The following is an 18,564-nucleotide window of genomic DNA, read 5'->3' as shown; positions in this document are numbered from 1 at the left end:
TATGAATACATTTTTCATGTACTGGGGCTGGTGAGGATATCACTTGGAATAATCCTTATGCCAGTAATTACCATTTTTAATCCCTGGTTGATAATACTAGTTTGAAGATTTCATTGCCATTATGCAGTAGGAAGTAATCTTGAAAAATTATCTAGTCATGTTATCAAACAATTAACTTAGCTCCTAAGAAATGGTTTCATCCTTATTATCATATAAAGAGTCTTTCTAGAACTTTCGATAGCGCCGTGTAAAATAATAGATCACAAAATTGTACTAGCGAGCTGAGATCGATGTTATTGGTCTCCTATCTGACAACCCAAACCCCGAGCTTCCGCTCTTCAGATCAGGGTACCAATTTCTATTTTATCTTTAAGTGGCTAGATTATGTGATATGCCTCGAAGAATTTAGTTAAGCTGTTGTTTTCAGTCTCATTTAAAGTATATTAATTTAAACTAAAGCTATAGCATAAAGTACTTTATGCTTATAAATTTATGCTTTTAAGTAATGACTGTATAAATTTTTCGTTACTATGTTCATTTTTTACAAATAGTCTCACGCCATCAATCCAGTAGCAACACGTAATACATATATTGATTCTTAACACCGTATTTCCCTCAGTAATCAATCTGGGTGATTATTCCGTTTTTGTAGACCGAAGAAGGGAGATTATTTCTAAGTTTCCTTGTATGGGGTCGTCTAAAACTTGTAACAAAAAAGAAGACGGATAACAGAACTTTGGAAAGCAAAGAACAATTAACACAAACACACGAACAATCAATATCTCACATGTTGTAACCAAGCATCTAATATGAAACAACATGAAAACAGTAGTTCTGGACACAAAAGAGCGTATCTTTTGTAGTTAAAAAATTATATTAAAATTTCTAAAATTATAAGGTCAGGATGAGAACGATTGTTTCAAATAATTGGTTCAAAGAAAACGATTATTGGAGGAAATACTGTAATTGCAACATTGTTATAAATCAAAGTCTCTTCGAGATATCGACGTTTTTGCATCAAGTATGAGTCGAAGGTTTATCCTGTGCATTGTTCTTCGAACTTATCATTACAGTTTCTTTGTAGTTTAATTTAACAATTTCCTATCTTCGCGGAGGAAATGCAGCCATATAATTTTGTCAAAAATGGCTCGTTCGCGCCGGGTATTTATACACATATTCCTTAACATTACACAAATAAACAGTGCAAATTTCAGCGAGATCTGACAATTCTATACTTTAAAACTGCAAGGACCTTTCGAGGCAGTCGATTACGGCAGCGAAATTAGCAAATGAAACAGCAAAATATGCGTTCGACGCTTTGTTTTTGCGACGCTATATTTGAATTGTTATAGGTAGACCGCCGTTCAATGTGTTCAAGGCCGTATCGTTACGATTGCTCCATGAAAAAGCACGAAAAAAAAATACGGATATTTCCGACTACTGTCGGAGAAAACATTGCGTAAACAAATCGTTACACTCAAGCTGCGTTTTGTCTAGGCTCGGCGAGGGTCGGATATCAAGACCCAGGATTAAACAAAAGCCACATATACAGTGAATGCTTTCGAATTATATTTGAAGATGAAATACGAAAGAATTTTGCTGTCTTTGACTGAAATTCCACTCGAACTGCGTAGATACTATCGCATGTTGTAAAGCCGATTCATGCAACATTGCTCTCAACGCGATGTAAGTGCTAGTGATTATTTATTCGTGTTTTAGTTACGCAATCCATTGTTTGTGCGACGCTTTTTATAGATCGCCTTTCAGACACACGTGCGTTGAGATAAGAAAGCTGACATGTCACTTTTAAAATTGTTATATAACGTTTGTAAATGTGACAAGTCACGTTTTTTCCACGAAATCGCAAGTGATCACCCACAGCGGAAAGTAATCCCTTGAGAAATTAAAACAGTCCCTTGAGAAATTAAAAAAGTCCCTTGAGAGTTTACAAATATGTGGATCCAAATTTTGTCTACTAACCCCTATTCTACCATTTTTGCTTGTAAACAAGCAAAAACGTCGAAAAAATGGAGCAAACACATGCAGTTTATAAAGTCTCCATTTTTATCCTAGCTTTCTTGTTTTTGGCACCATTAGATAGAAACTAAGAAAGGAAACTGCTCATCATCCGACACGATCTTTCAGACCAATCAATGGTTCCTTTTGAATCACGGGACTATTCTCGCAGTCCTCTAAGCCAGTTAAATCCACAGTTTCTGAACAGCTACCTCCCTTGTCGGGAAGTGCTGGCAAAGACTGGGACTTCTCGTAGTCCGCGTCTAAGCCAGTTAAATCCACAGTTTTTGAACAGCTACCTCTCTTGTTGGAAAGTGTTGACAAAGGCTGGGACTTGGAAGTGAAGGAACGGTTCAGCCAAGTGCTCACTGGTTCAGCATCACTACCTGATTCGTTTTCCCAGTTCCTCTGCCTCCAGCTGTTCCTTCTGGGACGGTTGGACTGATGTTGAATAGCGTCTTCCATCTCCTTTAACGCGTTGTTGAGGAGACGAACAAAGACGAAATTCAAATGGTCAGATCTTGGTTTTGAAAGTAATTTACACAGTCTTCTCACTGCTGTGGCCAAACCACGGGATGGGGTTTGAAGGCCTTTTAAGTCAGAGCTCTGAAACGAAACGCTGGAGATATGACCAATGGCGGGGCAGCTGATATAGGCCGTCAGGACTGTAATACTGGGACAGATAGCCCATTTTATCAGTTGATGGCGTTGTTAAGAACGCATTCATTGCCACACTTGATCCGAAAAGACTCATTTCACCGATGACTTCAAAGAAATCATCTAGTCTTGGTGCATCTAGGATTGGTGCATGGAGTAAATATGAGAATCAATGTTTCCTAGAGACAGCTTTCTATCATCTATAGCTACGTCTAACGCACTTTCCAAATGGAACCCTGAAACCGGTGATCGCCAAAGTTCGTTGTAAAGCTCTCCCATTAAACTTGTATCTGAAGCCATTTCGTTGTCCCAGCAGACTGCATGCATATATTGGCTTTAAGGGAACGATGCTGTTGCCGTCCTCACGCTCGCTTTCTAAATGCGACTTCTGGTTTTCTTGAAGATTGCCAACAGCAAAATTAGAGGGAATCCCTGAACTCGATGCCTGTACACGGGTATCAGCTTGACTGTCACAAGGACCATTTTGTGTGCAACCACTCCAAGCAATGTTAGAATTCCGCATCTGTATGTCCTGGTGTTGATATAGTTGTGGTCCTGATTTCGTTGAGTCTCCTTTCCCTAATTAAATGATCATGAGAAACAAGAAAATCGTCAACGTTTAATTGTTAATTTAACAACTATCATAATTTACTTAATCGATGACGACTACGCAAACCCTATAACACCCTTCTGCTGTTTCTCATTTGAGGATCGTTTTTTGGTTGACTCTGCTATATCCACAACTCGATCTACTGAGGAATGTTTTAGGCCATCCCCTGGCCGACCGAGCCAAGTTGGCAATTCACTGCCTTCTCCCTCGAGTAGTGCAGTGGTTCACAATAAGACAGGAATGAACCGGAGTGACAAATCAGATTATACCGGCATTAATTTCTGAAATAGTGTTCTATTATGCTCAGAAGAACTTTGTATCGTGCATGCAGGAGTTCAAGTCCCCCCCCCCCCCCCCCCAAGTGGAGGATACTATGATAAGGGATATAAAAATACTAACTTGTTTAAATTTTGAAAGCCATTTATAAATAAGAACAACTTCTCTCCCCATACTATTTAATGGGAGCTTAAGGCAATATAAATCGATAAGTTGACTTGTGCAGTTATTGAACAAAACCATAGTAAAAAGTTATTTATATGTTCTGACTTCCTTCCTTCATTCCTGGGAAACAAATTTGCTTGTCTGCACGAAAGCCATTTCAATGTTCAATTAATGGACCTCTAACCCCTTCTTTACAAATGTGAGAGATTTGTTTACGGAAATGTGTTCGTGTTTTGAAAAAGCCTAAAGCTATTTAATCACCGATTGTACTGATGAAAAACAGAGATGGCCGTACAGGTACGATGTTTATATATCGTTTAGTGTAAGAAATGTATTAGTGCGAAGTCGATTGGCAAGTACTGAACTCGTTTTGTGACCGTTTTGCGAGGGGTGGATGGAGCTGATTTGCATTGATGTCATATCTGGTGTATTCATGCGTACGATGCAACCGTGCCTTCAAAACAACGCGTTTTTGTCCGTCATATCGCGAGAACGCTGGGATACGAATATATTTTAGTTAATTATCCTGCAGCATTTGCCGGCGCAAGAGCTTTTGTCCGTAATAGCGAGGTGAGAAAATTTTTGGAGGGATTGAGCCAGCTGAACAGTTCATCGTCATCATCAATCTATATTTATACACGAAATCGTATCATATTTACGTAGTCTTCCTAAACCCGGCTCACACTAATCCGGATAAATTTGAAAACGCATCTTTTTCCCTCTGGATAGGCCAACCGTCCACACTGAAACGGCGTTTTTGGTTACCATAAACGGAGCTTTTCGAAAACGGTCTCAAAGTGGAGAAATTTAAAAACAACGGATAGGTGGTGTAGTGTGGACGGCGAAAACGGATCTTTTCGAAAACGCTGACGTCAAATAGTCATGTGACCTTTGTCAAAAACAAAAGGTTTAATAAGCTTTACAATAGCTCTGCTCGTGCGTTGCAACGTTGCGTGCGATGTAGCGTATCGTTTTTAAATTTATCCGAATTAGTATGGACGGAAAACTTTTATTTGTGTTCGATACATTCACTATAGAACTACTTAACCATAGTACTAAGAAAGATAAATTGCAATTAAAACTTATATTATCCAGGTTTCTTCCAGGTTTCTTAAAAATAATCTTTCTCATGCAGTTTTAAAATTATTTTTAGTCGAACAGGTGTAATGGCTCGGGAAGTAACGATTTTCATTTTCGTTGTAGTTGTTGCTGTTGTTGCAGTATGAGTGCATTTTGGAAGGCGTTCATATAGTAAATGATTTCAATCTGAAAAGGTTCTGAAGGTTTATTAGCGGTCGATCGAAGTTCGGTACGCATGTAGCGTAAAATGAACAATCGCCTGCGGTAAAGCGTTCTGTCAACAGGAAACGTCCTAAATGCCGACGTCTTGGTTTACCGCAAGTGATTGTTACGTTCTTTTTACGCTCTATGCGTGACGAATAAGCATGTTGCTTTTGTGTGTTATTTTACTTGTCAGCATTTTACTTGCTGTGCTGCTGAGAAAATGCAAAGGCAAATTAAGTTAATTATATCTCCCAATTCAATCCTGTACAGAACAGCAACACACGCTGTGGTTTCTCTGAGGATTACTATAATATTCTCACTGACGCCTAGCACAACCGTCAGATCCTGTTCGTCACTGAAGTGGGTTAATAGCCATTGACTCACTCAGCCAATCGAATCGAGTGTTGTTTTCTTATTTTGTTCTAGCCACTTGACTTGGAAAACTAAACTGATTTGTGTGCATTTCACGAATCACTGACTTCTTGCCAAAACAAGAACCATATAACCACTGCGTGCCTCTTTGGTATAAAGGAAAAAATAGAAAATACTGCTAGGGTATTGTTCAGTCTTCGAGCAAGAGATGGGCTCTTATTAGGTACAACGTTATTAGACATTGCATGTGACCTGTCTCAGTTGGGCAGTGCTTGTCTTTAGTTATTAAGCTTAACTCAATGGTCTAAATGGGCCTTGTCATTTGTAAGTGGTCAATTAGCGGCGCGAGACTAAATTTCAAACGCTGAGTATATTTGGCAATTTGTTCAGTAAAACTACTTTGTTGCGCGCTTCAACTTGATTCACAAACGGCAATAACGGAGAGTAATCAAGAGTAATTTTATAGCTGGCTTAAATTAAAATAATGCAGGGCGGTCTTCTTGTCAACAAGAAAGCATGTGTGTAAGAAATTATAAGAATGGCTCAAAAATGTTTTGACCATAAACAAAAAACGAGAAGTGTTCTGCTCCGCACACACATTCCGACTAATGGTCTATGCTAAAAAGCTTAGACTCTCCACAGCCTCTCTATTTTTCAACACAAAAAAGCGAGAGAATCGGCGAGCGAAGCGAGTGTGCGGTAAGCGCGAAAGTTTTGCGCTGGCGTCCAAATCTCTCGCCGTTCTTTCACCGCGCTCATCGATCGAAAAAATAGAGGCCTGTGAACGGTCTTAAGCAGCTTCTCCCCGTGCACTTTGGGTACTTACCAGATTGCAGGCTTCATTCAAGCAACTCTTCCACGAAATCCAACAAAATGACATCCTGCAGATCAAAATGGGATTCGCCTCTTTGGTCACCTCCATACATTTCTGCAACCGGGCTTGAGATAGACATTGCTTCACAAGGATATTGTACTGGGATGTGTTCTGCCCACTGATTGTTTCCGCCGGGGACATATTCATAACTTCGCTCGTGGGTAAACGAGAATGGCATGATTGTTGATGATGATGGCGGAGACGACAACGGTGACGAGGAGGAGGAAGAGGAGGAGGAGGAGGAGGAGGAAGAGGAGGAGGAGGAGGAGGAGGAAGTGGAGGATAATGGTGGTGGTGGTGCTGGTGGTGGTGCTGGTGGTGGTGGTGATGAAGGCAGTAACAGTGGACTGGCTGATGCCACCCATTGATTATTGGGTTTGGTTGTGTCGTTTTCAAAGTACCCCAACACCATCGGGCTGTTGTTGAGCATTAGAGGCGGCCGCCCTGGTCCAATGTTTCTTTCAAGGCGTTTAAGAACTGCTGCTTCCATGCCATCTACAGCCTGCCTGAAAATCGGAATTACATGCATCTCCAGCTGCGATGCCGTTACCATCTGAATAACCGTGTTGAGAGCTTGTAAAGCGTTACAGAGCACTTGCAAAGGCGATTGAATGACTTGATTGTCGCAATGGGTTGCTGAACTATCATCGTTCCCTTTACTACCTAGCAGCAATGTGCCCACATGCTTTTGTTGTTGATGTTGAAAATTGACAGCTGTCACGCCATGGGGTAGCATAGCACTGCATGAAACCTGTTCTCGAGTGGCTGGCATTATTTGCTTACTCATAAGGCTGGACTGGGACTCTGGCAAGTTGTTTTCCTGCCTATTACCAGCTTTTACGACTTTGACAATGTTGACGTCTTCATTTTGGGGTAAAGCTTGAGTCGGGGTCTGCTTAGGTTTCCGTTTCGGATGCTTAACAAACTGACCAGGCGGAGGGCCGATCAACGCATCTGTGACATTGCTTTTTAGCAGCCTACAAATTTCGCAGCGCCCTGCTTTCTTCCTGCATGTCTGCAGATGATTCCTCCGCAGTTTTATATTGATGCATGATGGAAGAAGACAATTTGGATCTGAACAACCAGGTGGATGAATGAGTTCATCCAAGCCTGCTGCATGGCTGCTCATCAATGTGTCTTGACTGTCTTGAGGTTCAAGCGTGTCGCAAGGGAACATCTGAGTAACCAAGAAAAACGCAACGTATAAGGAAAAGCTACTGTGGAGTGGATCTAGGGCACGGAACCCCCGCTCTTTTTTCTATTTTTAAAGGAAAGTGAGGCCCACAGTGCAAAAACGCTGCGTCCCTCCATTAGGTGTAAGAAAAGGGAAGCAAAACCTTACAAAATGCCCTCACTCAGGTCTCACTAACAGGATCCCCCTTGAAACTTTAAATATGCTATTATATAGTTGGCCTTTTTAGTGTGTATTTTGGGGTCAAAACTGTTACGAGAGAGGAACAGGATTACAGGTGTAAATAACGCTATGGACATTTGCATATTTTGGTCTCTAAAATAAAGTAGAATCTTGATTTTTTGAACCTCCAAGGAAGACGAAGATCGGTTCGAAAACTAGGGATCGGAGTTCGAGAAATCGGGGGTAAAATTAATTGCAGTATTCGAAAGAGGGAAGCACTGAACGACTTATGGACCGGCTACAAAAATAACGTGGCTGATTTAGAGAGGTGGTCCTAGTGGAGATTCGACTTTAAGTGAACAAGAAATCGACAATTTATGAAAACTGCTAGCAAAGCTAATTTCGTACAAATATCATGATAAGCTAGTGTTGCACGCAACGTAAACAAATAAAAGTATCACATGTATTGACATCTTTCTTCATATATTGCTTATGGTAGTTGCTACAAGGATATTTTTTTAGTTAGAAAGCACCAGCAAGCAACAGTAACCCCAAGGACCGCTAAGGCGCCCCGTGTTGGTGTCGGACATAAGAGGGCGCGTGTCCTTAGAAGCGAAAAGCAATTACAATAGCCAATCACAACAAACGGTAACAGCACAACGAACCAATGAGAATTTAAAGTAAACACACGTAACAAGCGCCAGGCGCGGGAAAACGTGACCACGTCACGATCGGTTTTGTTTTTGTGTCTGATTGGTTGAGGATGGTGGCGTCAGTTTTTTTTTTAATCAATCAAAGCAGGGCGAAGTAAAGTAACTAGTCAAAGCAATGGTAGATTATTTTCGACACTCAATTGAACAAATTTAACCTGCAATTCGAACTAGGCACTTTCTTGCGCGACCAGTAATCAACATCACTTATCGTCTTTTCAATTTCCGAGAATTTCCGGGATTGGAATTAACAAACTTCAACTTCTCCATGGCACACGGTAACCGGTACCCCGGAAACAGTGCTTGTTAGGCGAATACTTTAATACTCTTGTGTAAGATAGAAGCTTCAATGAAGGATAGAATGTAGCGTTACTCGGTTAAGGGACGAAAAGAACTGAAACATTTGCCGATAAAAAAAAATGCTGCTGCACTCAGATTGATATTGTAAGCCAGTGCGTATATACGGTATAATATTGACAACTCGGCGTCTTAGTCGTCTCCTACGATGGTGGTTCAAATCACTCGTTATTCAAAATTAAATGGGTAAATCTTAATACATCAGGTAAATGAGGATAAAATCAAAGAGTTTTACTGACGGATCGAATACTGATCCCAAAATAAAACCTGCTGTGGCACATTTAGCTGCGACCATCGAACCTAATCAAATATGCTGAAGAGTTGTTGCGTAGTATTGCACCGAATTCCTCTTTGTCATACCAGCAGTGATCGATTCGATTCTAGCTGCCTTCTCTTTGCCTTTCAGTATTTTAAAAAGCTTGCGTGACTCAGTGTGCAAATAACGGCTTACTTTCTCCCTCCCTTTGAATATAAACAATTTCCGACTTGTTACGCATTAGAAAGACTTTCAGCTGAGCGCCTCTTGAAAGTGGTCTCGATTATGAACTGAATTCTCCCAAAGGAAATTGTAGAAAATGGATATTAAACTGCAAAGGACTATCGATAGATTCCAAAAGGGTAACAGTGACTTCGCCACCGCGTACAAAATAGTACAAAATGCAACCGAGATTATGCACAAACAAGAAATCGTGTACGTTACCTTCAAAAACAGAGAATTGAATCGATAACTGCTCAGTCACCCTCCAGGATGAAAGATTTAGTATATTTTAAATCTCACACATTTAGCTCGGTCATATTTATACCCTATCCCATAAGTTTCTAAATATAGATTGTTAAGTATCATGATAAAAAAACAATTGAGAATCGTAAAGTCAAATTAGCCATAACAATTTCTATTGACAACAAACGTAAACAACAAAACGAACCCGATATAAACAACTCGTTTGTTCCAATACGCGTTTACAATTACACCGGTCAAGCGCTGTTGAACTTTTTGTATCTCATTGGTTAAGTGCATGGCGCGAGTTATTTTAACCAATCAGAGAGCGTGATAAATTAAACCCAAAACAATTTCGGATTTGACTTGATTTAGTGATAAAAGTCGACACGGGAAGCTGGGGCAAATAAACAACGACTCTTTTTCCGCTTACGTTTACGTCAGCTGCTTGGAATGCAAAGGAAGTTCTACCCTACGTCAAGTTAAACCACCGGAACGGCCGATGCGCGACTTACCACGATTTGATATTTTTTTTTTCTTCAACAACACAGCAAGAAACAGAAATATCAATAAGAAATGCTGCGAATTTTGCTTTAGCTGATCAGTTCTAATGTTCGGATATAATCTTGATGTAGCAGTTTTTTACGATACCAAAGGAGAAAACATTAAAAGTCCAAGGCAAATGCTTATGATGAAATGATGATCGAATATTGCATCACTCTTAATTGTTTAACGACCAAAAAATAATTAATCTCTTATTAAGACAGGTTAGTCTTGGTATCTTCCGTGTTTTTGGTATTTTCCATCAGTACTAACCTGCGATCGGCGTTATTTAGAGCCTGATCGCAGGTTACATCAGTACATGAGCACTTCACGTCAGTTTACATGGCATCGAGGCGTCGTATGATGTCACTGGCATGATCGCGGGGGTGGCACTATTTAACTCACATCGACTTGTACGGTAATAGCTGAATTAAAAATATCAACCTGACTTTAATTCACAGTTGGAAACGACAGGAAAAAATCGTGCAAGGGTCAACTAAAAGTCCAAACAGAGACAAGTATTCATTTTGGGTCATTTTTCTCAAGGTAACTTGCAATTGTACTCAATTTGCGGTGTGTTGGTCAGTTTTAATTTGAACTGTTTTTCTTCCGGTAAACCGAACTTGTACTTTACGCAGACTGCAACGGTTAAAACTCAATTGTGCGAAATTTCAAAAAAAAAAAAAAAAGTACTGATACGGAATAGCAACTTAAGTTTTTTTCTTTTTGCGTGACGAGTTACGTCGAGAATATGAAGGAATAAGCAAATCACAATCAGAATAATAATAATAATAACAGTTCTAGCACGCACTACATACGTCTCAAACGAAGATCGTGAAACTAAAAGAGAAAAAGAGAATGGGCAAATAGGCGAGTGGGACATCCAGTGTGCTCTACTCAAGCGATATATAGTGACACCGCCGTTTTTTTGTCACCTATTTTACAGGCAGAAATCTATTGGATCGCAAAGAAGCGTTGGTGGTTTATCTTTATTTCGCTTTTCTTAGCAGATTTTAACCACGACATCGATCTGTTTTTCCTCCATTGCCGCCATGTTGATTTTGTAACCACGTTTCGTTGTTTCCAGCCTCCTTGGCAATGATACTTGGGAACCAGACTTCCTAGGCTTATTCCAGTAGATTGCCCTTGATTTTTGCATTTTTTTACAGTTGTTTTCTAATCCGACCGACCGACCCAAAATTAGGAAACGCAACCGACGATAAACGGACAAAAATAATAATGGCCGCTAAAACAATGATTTAGTGATTACAACATGTATTTGTCGCACGAGTAAAAGGTAAGTAAAAATCTTAGTGAATTACCTTTTACCAGTATTTGAACAACACGTTCACGTTATCTACGTTTTCAAATCAACAACTCTCGTCGAAACTCAGTCATTGTGGGCTTTGTATTCGATCGCCGTAAAAGCGACTTTTTCTCCCGTTTGATTGCTTATGTGATTGACAGTTTCTTTGTCCTTGACGCGATCAGTAGATGCAGACTGCTTTCTCGGAATTGACCTCCAATTTCTCGGAAATTGACGAATCGTTAAGTAATGGTAACAGCGGCTGAGAGGAGCCCAATTCAGTCTGTAACTATTCTCGTTATAATTATTCGCCAATCGATGTTAATCGATAACAGTCGATAAAAATCGATCGATTGTTTTTGAAAAATACAAAAAGGTCCCTCAAGGGAAGAATTATTGTTCGCAAAATTGTATCCTTAGCGCAGAAACTGGGAAGCATTTCTTACGGAAGTATCAAAACACTTCGGAAACATTCTTTTTTCGTTTCTCGGAAACAAAATTTGCTTCCGCAACAAATGTTGTATGTGCGCGCAAACGAATGAACAGTACGGGAAGTAATGTTTCGGCAACAATGCTTCCTTGTTTGCGGGTGGCTTTTAAATTAAAAGATTGACTCAAAACAAAAGAGACGGAAGAGATCCTAACAAACAAGTTACTTGTCAAGTGGGAGTAGCTTGTAAATCGTCCAAAACCTCTTTAGTACAGTCACCGAAGTTAACGTTTGTCGAGACTCCTTGTAGTTACATTTTTGCTCTTTTTTTCTTGCAATCGCGGAAATTACTACGCGAAAGTAAGTTCGCGCGAAAATTAGTAAGGGTATCATTTATCGCGACTTCGTCGCTCAAAAGAGTCGACTTGTGGCAAGTCTACTAAAGCTCCATAGGCTTCCGCAAACGATCGAGGGAACAATGTTGCCAAAACACTGTTGCGGGAACATTGTAAAACTAAATGGTTTTCCGTTTGCGGGAACAAGTTGTGTTTCTGAGAAACAATAAAAAGTTCCTGAATATTTGTAAAAATATTTGCTTCGCGTTAAGGAAACAATTTAGAAAACAAAGTTCCGTTTCCTCGTTAACAGGGCCTTTTGAATGCAAGGAAGACGACAAAGCTAAATATAAACAATGACAGGGCAGTATCTATTTTGTAATTGTTTTCTAAAAAGTGTGACTAAATATAGTCGCAAATGGCAAAAACCGCCCACGCGAGATATTGACTGGATGCACCGATGTCCCCTAACATGGACTTAAGGTCGCGGAGGATACCAACAGCATGAACAAATTGGGAAATTTTGCTTGACCTGCATCTTTTAAAACGCTTATTTCTCCGCTATTATGGGTGCGATTAAGCTCAAATTTTACAGAGACATAAAGAAATGATGAAAGATTGTGAAAGTCATCTTTATTTTTTTTCGGGGCGCGGGCCGGGGTTTGGGCGCTGGGTGTTCCGGGGTCCCGGTTCGGGCCTGCCCTTGCCCTGCTGGTTTGTTTCTCGGTTGTCCCGGTTCTCCTCGCCCCTTTGTTCCCTGTCTGCCTCCTGCGTGTTTTTCCTCAGTGGCATGCCTGTCTGCTTCTCTTGGTTGGCTGTGCGACCACTTCACATATTTATTTATTTTATTATTATTTGGTAGATTGCATTTAACGGCGATGTTATAGCCTCGTTAGTGCCAAATTGGGAAAAAACATGTTTTTGTGGCAGAGTTTGCGAAACGAGTAGAAGACAGCACACTGTGATCTTGTCAAAAACTAATCAGTCAATACCTCTAGAGTGTCATAACGTTAACAGAAGCCAGCAAGTTATGGCGGTTTAATGCCTTCTACCTCTTTCTAAAAGCGCTCTTTTAAAATTCCGCTTCTGTTATGACACACTACAGTATTCATAGTTTACCTATCTGCAGTGGCAAGTCATGAAGTTCTAGTTCTGTGTCCGTGCTGTATTCTCTGACACGAAATTGTCGGAAAAGTCCAAGCTTTGAGATTTCCGAAGGTGTACCGACCTAAATACGATCATTTTGCCAAGGAGAGATGTAATTATGGTAATTATATTCCACACTTTTTTTAAAAAGGACACGACCTTTTATGCCGAATATTTTTGTGATTACTCTGAGTTGCAGAAATATTCAAATTTAAATGAAAATAAGCCCAAAGACCTCCTACATTCTACATGGACGTATATTGCTAAAGTGTTGTTTTAAATTGGTTAAAATATCAAAGAAACAGGGACTTTTTACAAATCTCGCGCACGCGCCCATATTTTTGTCCAGTCATAAATATCTCGTAAAGTTGTCGATATCAGGCGTTGTACTCCGTGCATACGCTTTAAATAAATGCATAATGATGAGCCTAAGGTGTCCCCCGCGACCTTAAATGTCTAAATCCTAATTTGCACTGTAGACTTGCGAATGTTACCCTGGGTGCCAGAGGTTTTTCTTGCGCGGTTTGCGGTGTCGGTCATGTCTCTATTGTACCCAGGCTAGGGTATGCGAATGTCGGTAGAAAACCCGAAAATATGCTCGATCTTGACTGTGGGATAGGAATGGTGGGGGTTCCCATCAATCAAACTACCGAGGTGTCGTGTATCGAGGATCTGGAGGATATCAGTAGCAGTTCCTTGGACTAGGCACCAAAACGAGTGCTTTCAACTCCTCTTACTGGGAGTCTGGGACATGGCCCATCTCGACGAAGTTGATGACCAGGATTCGGCTGAACCAATTCTGCCACTGAAGGGGCTGTGTCTTTCTCCCGGTAACTCCAAGTCCTTGAAAACATTCTGCACTCATTCTGTTTTCAGGTACAAAGAACAGTCCGACTGCCACTTATTTGTAGGTAAACCAACGAATGTCTAAACCATTCGCGAAGAGAAGCAAATATCCAGGCATTAGCAATAATAGACCATATTCGTATTCTCGGTATTGGACTGGAACTAGCTCGCAATGAGCCCCCCCCCCCCCCCCCCAAAAAAAATGGCCTTTTTTCAAGGTGCGCCCTCCCTGACGAAGCTCCCTTAAGTAATTCCTTCATTTAGTTTCTGTAGTAAAACGAGAAAGTTCTTATTCACAAACAAATTTATGTATGCTCTATTTCCATTTGTTTCTACGAATGTGGGAGGAAAAGCTATTGTGAATATGAATACAATATTCTCCCACATCCGGCATAGAGCATAAGTGATGCTCGAAGACACGGGCTCAAGAGCCGGGATGATAAATGATAAATGCTTAGGCGAAAACAGTCAGCAAAAATAAGATAAAACTTATTCCTGTCCTTTCGAGCTATATCCGGGAACTTTCAGTAGCCAGCTTTCAGAGGTTAACTTTGGAGAACTGGAAGGAAGTTGATGTGAATTGCCTAATGCAATGCGCAAGGCAATTTTATAAATCGATGAGATGAGAATGTCATAAGCTTCGATTCGCCTCAACTCGTGAACTTACGATTGATTCACTTTTTGTTTATACTGTCGTGGCTTTGCAATTCAAGGAAAAAGGGAAACGATAACGTTTCTATTAGCTACACTTTTGGTGAAGGAGAAAATAATCTGGGATTTGGCCTTTTTTCTGTACTGGGAAAATGGGATTTGATGTTCTGGGACGGAAAAATAATAACGAAACTGGGAATGGGAGTCATTTTTATAGCATTGTCTTATGAGTCTCGAGGTTTATCTCAGCTCTTTCTCTGTTCCACGTACAATTCAATCCACTTCGTTATAAAGCCTGCCAGAGCCATCGGCATGCCACTAAAGCGAGTGAGTTTGTTAGCTTTCCTGCATAACGTCAGGTGCATGCCGTGGGCAAAGAATCCAAATGGCGTCTGGTCAGTGTCTTTGTGCTAAGATTTTGGAAATCAGATATGTCTCTTTAAACAACCATAGGGTTTCTCCTTGGCTCTCTTTTTGCGCTTTCGCTTCGATTTGGTGCTCACAGTTATGGAATCCCTCATAGACATGGTAGAGATAGAAAAAAACCCTCTCGGATACACATGCCATGCCATCAGTACGAGTGTACTGATGGCATGGCATGTGGCTGTCTGATGCTGACTCTCGATGCTGCTTTGCACTGGAGAGAAAACCTGTGAACGCCATGATGAAAACCGCATCAAATGCCAGCTGACAAAGCCTTACGAAAAAAAAATCACACCTTCAAAAAGCAAAAAAGGCAATATTTTTGAAGGGATCCGGAGATTGTAAATGCAACCCTTTGTAGCCGAAGAACGGACGACTGACCGGAAAGTCATGATAATGAAATGATTTAAAATTGAAAGAAAACTTGTTAATTATTCTTCTGTTGTAAGTTTTATAAGAACACGCGACGTTTTTATTTATAATCTCGTACCCTGTTTCAAAGACGTTTACTACGCAGGAATTTTTTTTTTTGACCTGTTTAGATCAGAGTTACATGCTGTAAAATTGTGTGATTAAAATAAATAAAAGAGAAACCCAGAGCAAATAGTGCGAGTCAACTGAATTAAATAGAAGAAACATACAACAAGCTCGTTTGGGAACTAGACAAAAGTATAGCTATTTTTTAACGGGCCGCCGGATCAGGCGTTTAGAATTACCGTATTTACTCGAATAAGCGCCGCCCTCGAATAAGCGCCGCATATGGGACAAAAAAGTCAATAAGCGCCGCCCCCGAATAACCGCCGCAGTCCCGATGTGGCGAGAAATTCAGTACAAAGCAACTTTTAAACAAACTTGGAGATTTCTTTCCAAAAAAAGCGATGTTTTGTGGTTCAAAGTGATTGTTTCTTTTGAGTTTCAGTATTAGAGACTAATACTGAAACTCAAAAGACGCTATTTTCGATAACTGCAAAATATTAGATTCTTTGTGGCGTCCAAATTTTAAATAAGCGCCGCCCTCAAATAAGCGCCGCCCTCGAATAAGCGCCGCACTGGAGAGGCGAAAAATTTAATAAGCGCCGCGGCGCTTATTCGAGTAAATACGGTAAGCTAGCTTTCACGTGTTCAACAACTTACGCTACTCATAAATTAACGAACGAACGAACGAACGAACCAATCAATCAATCAATTAAACATTGACAAGTTAAATCTTTTTTGACGGCTTATCATTCTTCCTATATATTCGAAATGTGATCTAAGACTTGCCTCCTGAACTGATTCTCAACCCACTTTTTTTTTGGTATACGTCACGTGGGATGGTGACGTCACATCACGTGACAATTACATCATGTTTCGCAGTTTTTTACTCGGGATTCTTGCACCAGTGATGAAATGTCTGCGCAGATCGAATTTCTGTGTAAGCTTTCTCTAGCACACGAACATAACGCTGCTCCATCTCTGCTGACATAGGACCTGCAAAGGCCTGAAACAAGTGAGAAAGTATTTCAAACAGCTTGTTGGATGGTTCTCCGTCGCTTTGTGGTTTACTGTTGACATTAGAGGTGTTTTCAATTTTTTTACATGAGATAGACTCTGGTAGGCTCTTTTTTGAGGAAGTTTCCTCATCGGCACTGTGATGATTCTGAACAAAAATGTAAGACTCCAGTGAAGTAAAGTCATCAAACGGAAGAGGAATCTCTTCCGAATGGAATTGTTTCAATTTCGAGCTCCTCACTATTGCTGTCATGAAATGCGTTCTGTGCGTTATGTATCTCAGTTGGTTCGTATTCATTGCTGCTATTTGTGACGTGTAGGTTGTTAGTGACCTGGCAATTTTCTGAGAATATTTGTTCAGCCTCCCTTTCCCGTTGCCTAGCATCATTTTTCGTTCCAGAAAATGGGGTACGTGTATTAAGGAACTCTTGGAAGCACTGATTTGTTACTCTCTCCGAAGTATGAAAAGGCTGAGGTTTATGAGATTGAAGTTGATTGCCAGGATGTTGTTGTGTATCCAAAACGTTCAAACCATTTTCTTTCAAGAAGATATCACTCATCCCCTGATGATTGGTGTAGCCTGGAGTTCTTACAGTGTCATCTTGCAGAAAGCTTTGGAAATCTTCCTTTTGGAACCAGGTAGCTTTCGTTCTAGCCTCGCGACTTAACTTGGACCGCCTTCCACGGCCGCCGCATCTCATCGTCCTGTTTGCGATGTCATTCTTCATCTTACCAAGTTTCAAGTTCACACATGCTGGCAACACGCAGTCGAGGTCTTGGCAGTGAATGCCGTGTGTAGCTACTGGGTGAATCATGCATGAAAACGCTGCTTTGTCTCCTTCGGTTATTACGGTACTGCCAAAATCAGCCGTTTTTTGTTCAATACAGATGCTAAAACTAAATTTTCGGTACCTCACCTTTATGTACACCGGGCCTTCACGCTGCCAATGCCTGCAAATCCGCCAGTTTTATGGTGCCTCAGTAAAATATTCTGGACGTATCAACGACTTCAACCAAACGCTGCCAAGCGTACTGAATAATTACTTTTGACTTCACTCGTGCTTTCTAGAAGAGTTTTTGGGGGACTCCGCTAGCTGAAACGAGCGATGTGGGCGCTTTCAGTAAAAACTTCCTGTTACAAACGTTACGTTCGAGTGGCCATGTCAAGACATTTATTTCAAGTTCAAGTTCAAGTGTTCAAGTGTCTTTTTTAATCTTGGAAAAGACATCAGGCCTTATATTAAATATATAAATTACACTCTTTTTATACAAGAAATTTTTTTATATGAATATCGAGGCTGAAATTTGCGAAATTTTAAGAATATTTTAAGAATAAACCAGAGGCGAGATTAATTTTGAAAAGATTGTAATTTTGTGAGTTAAAAATTTGTAAATACAATACAATTATAAGTTTTTAACTAAACCGTATAAAATTTGTCCTTTCTCTAAACGGGAAAACTAGCCAATGAAATGAACAAAAAAACAAACAGAACTAGCCAAATGTTCGATGCTAATAACATTTCGATGAACGGTACATGTGATACATATGTATGGTTTACAGCTGACAAACGGAAATGTCACACGCAATAATCCAATTATTCACAAGAATACTTTCAGCCTAACATCGGCAGAAAAATATTACCTGCTTTCCATGAATGCCGGGTGTTTAATTTATGAAAATATTAATCACATACAGAAAAGAAGCCGCTGCAACCCGATTTAAAGCTAGTGAGAGTTTGTGTTTGCCTGGTAAACTGTTCCACATCACCACAACACTATAGCTGAATTGCGAAGCCGTTGTTTAGAACGTTTGTGCGGGGCGGTAGAAGAGCTAGTTTGCCCTCGTAGTCCCTCAGTAAATAGGTTGATATTTTATACGGTCATTCATTTTTTGGATTTACAAAATTGCTTTCGAATGAAAGGAATAAAATAATCGTTTTTGAAAGACTCCCGGCCGCCAACCCCCCCCCCCCCCCTCTCACAGAAATGGCCTTTTTTGC

At 40.4% G+C, this 18,564-nt stretch overlaps 1 protein-coding gene and 1 pseudogene across 2 annotated transcripts; both read right to left on the bottom strand.

Moving 5' to 3' along the window:
• Positions 1 to 2,029: 2,029 nt before the first annotated feature.
• On the bottom strand, positions 2,030 to 2,973 carry LOC144653980 (uncharacterized; annotated as a pseudogene).
• On the bottom strand, positions 2,799 to 11,414 carry LOC144654864 (uncharacterized). Of its 2 annotated transcripts, none has more exons than XM_078515101.1 (3): positions 11,315 to 11,414; positions 6,207 to 7,431; positions 2,799 to 3,252 (listed from the first exon to the last, which is right to left on the bottom strand). In XM_078515101.1, exon 2 carries the CDS (start codon positions 7,429 to 7,431, stop codon positions 6,220 to 6,222), a length of 1,212 nt encoding a protein of 403 aa, XP_078371227.1. In that variant the 5' UTR covers positions 11,315 to 11,414; the 3' UTR covers positions 2,799 to 3,252; positions 6,207 to 6,219. The 2 variants fall into 2 exon arrangements, with proteins under 2 accessions (XP_078371227.1, XP_078371226.1); XM_078515100.1 differs by lacking the exon at positions 11,315 to 11,414 and adding an exon at positions 9,376 to 9,560.
• Positions 11,415 to 18,564: the final 7,150 nt, after the last annotated feature.

Source organism: Oculina patagonica, chromosome 5 (assembly GCF_052425735.1).
Source record: "Oculina patagonica isolate OP01 chromosome 5, crgOcupat, whole genome shotgun sequence".
NCBI lineage: Eukaryota > Metazoa > Cnidaria > Anthozoa > Scleractinia > Oculinidae > Oculina > Oculina patagonica.
Note: the sequence above shows the minus strand (reverse complement) of the source record. Positions and strands in the feature narration are given on the sequence as shown.

What these genes read in the sequence shown, in the direction of transcription:
- LOC144654864 (XM_078515101.1), bottom strand. Translation starts at nt 7,431, where the DNA reads ATGTTCCCTTGCGACACGCTTGAACCTCAAGACAGTCAAGACACATTG.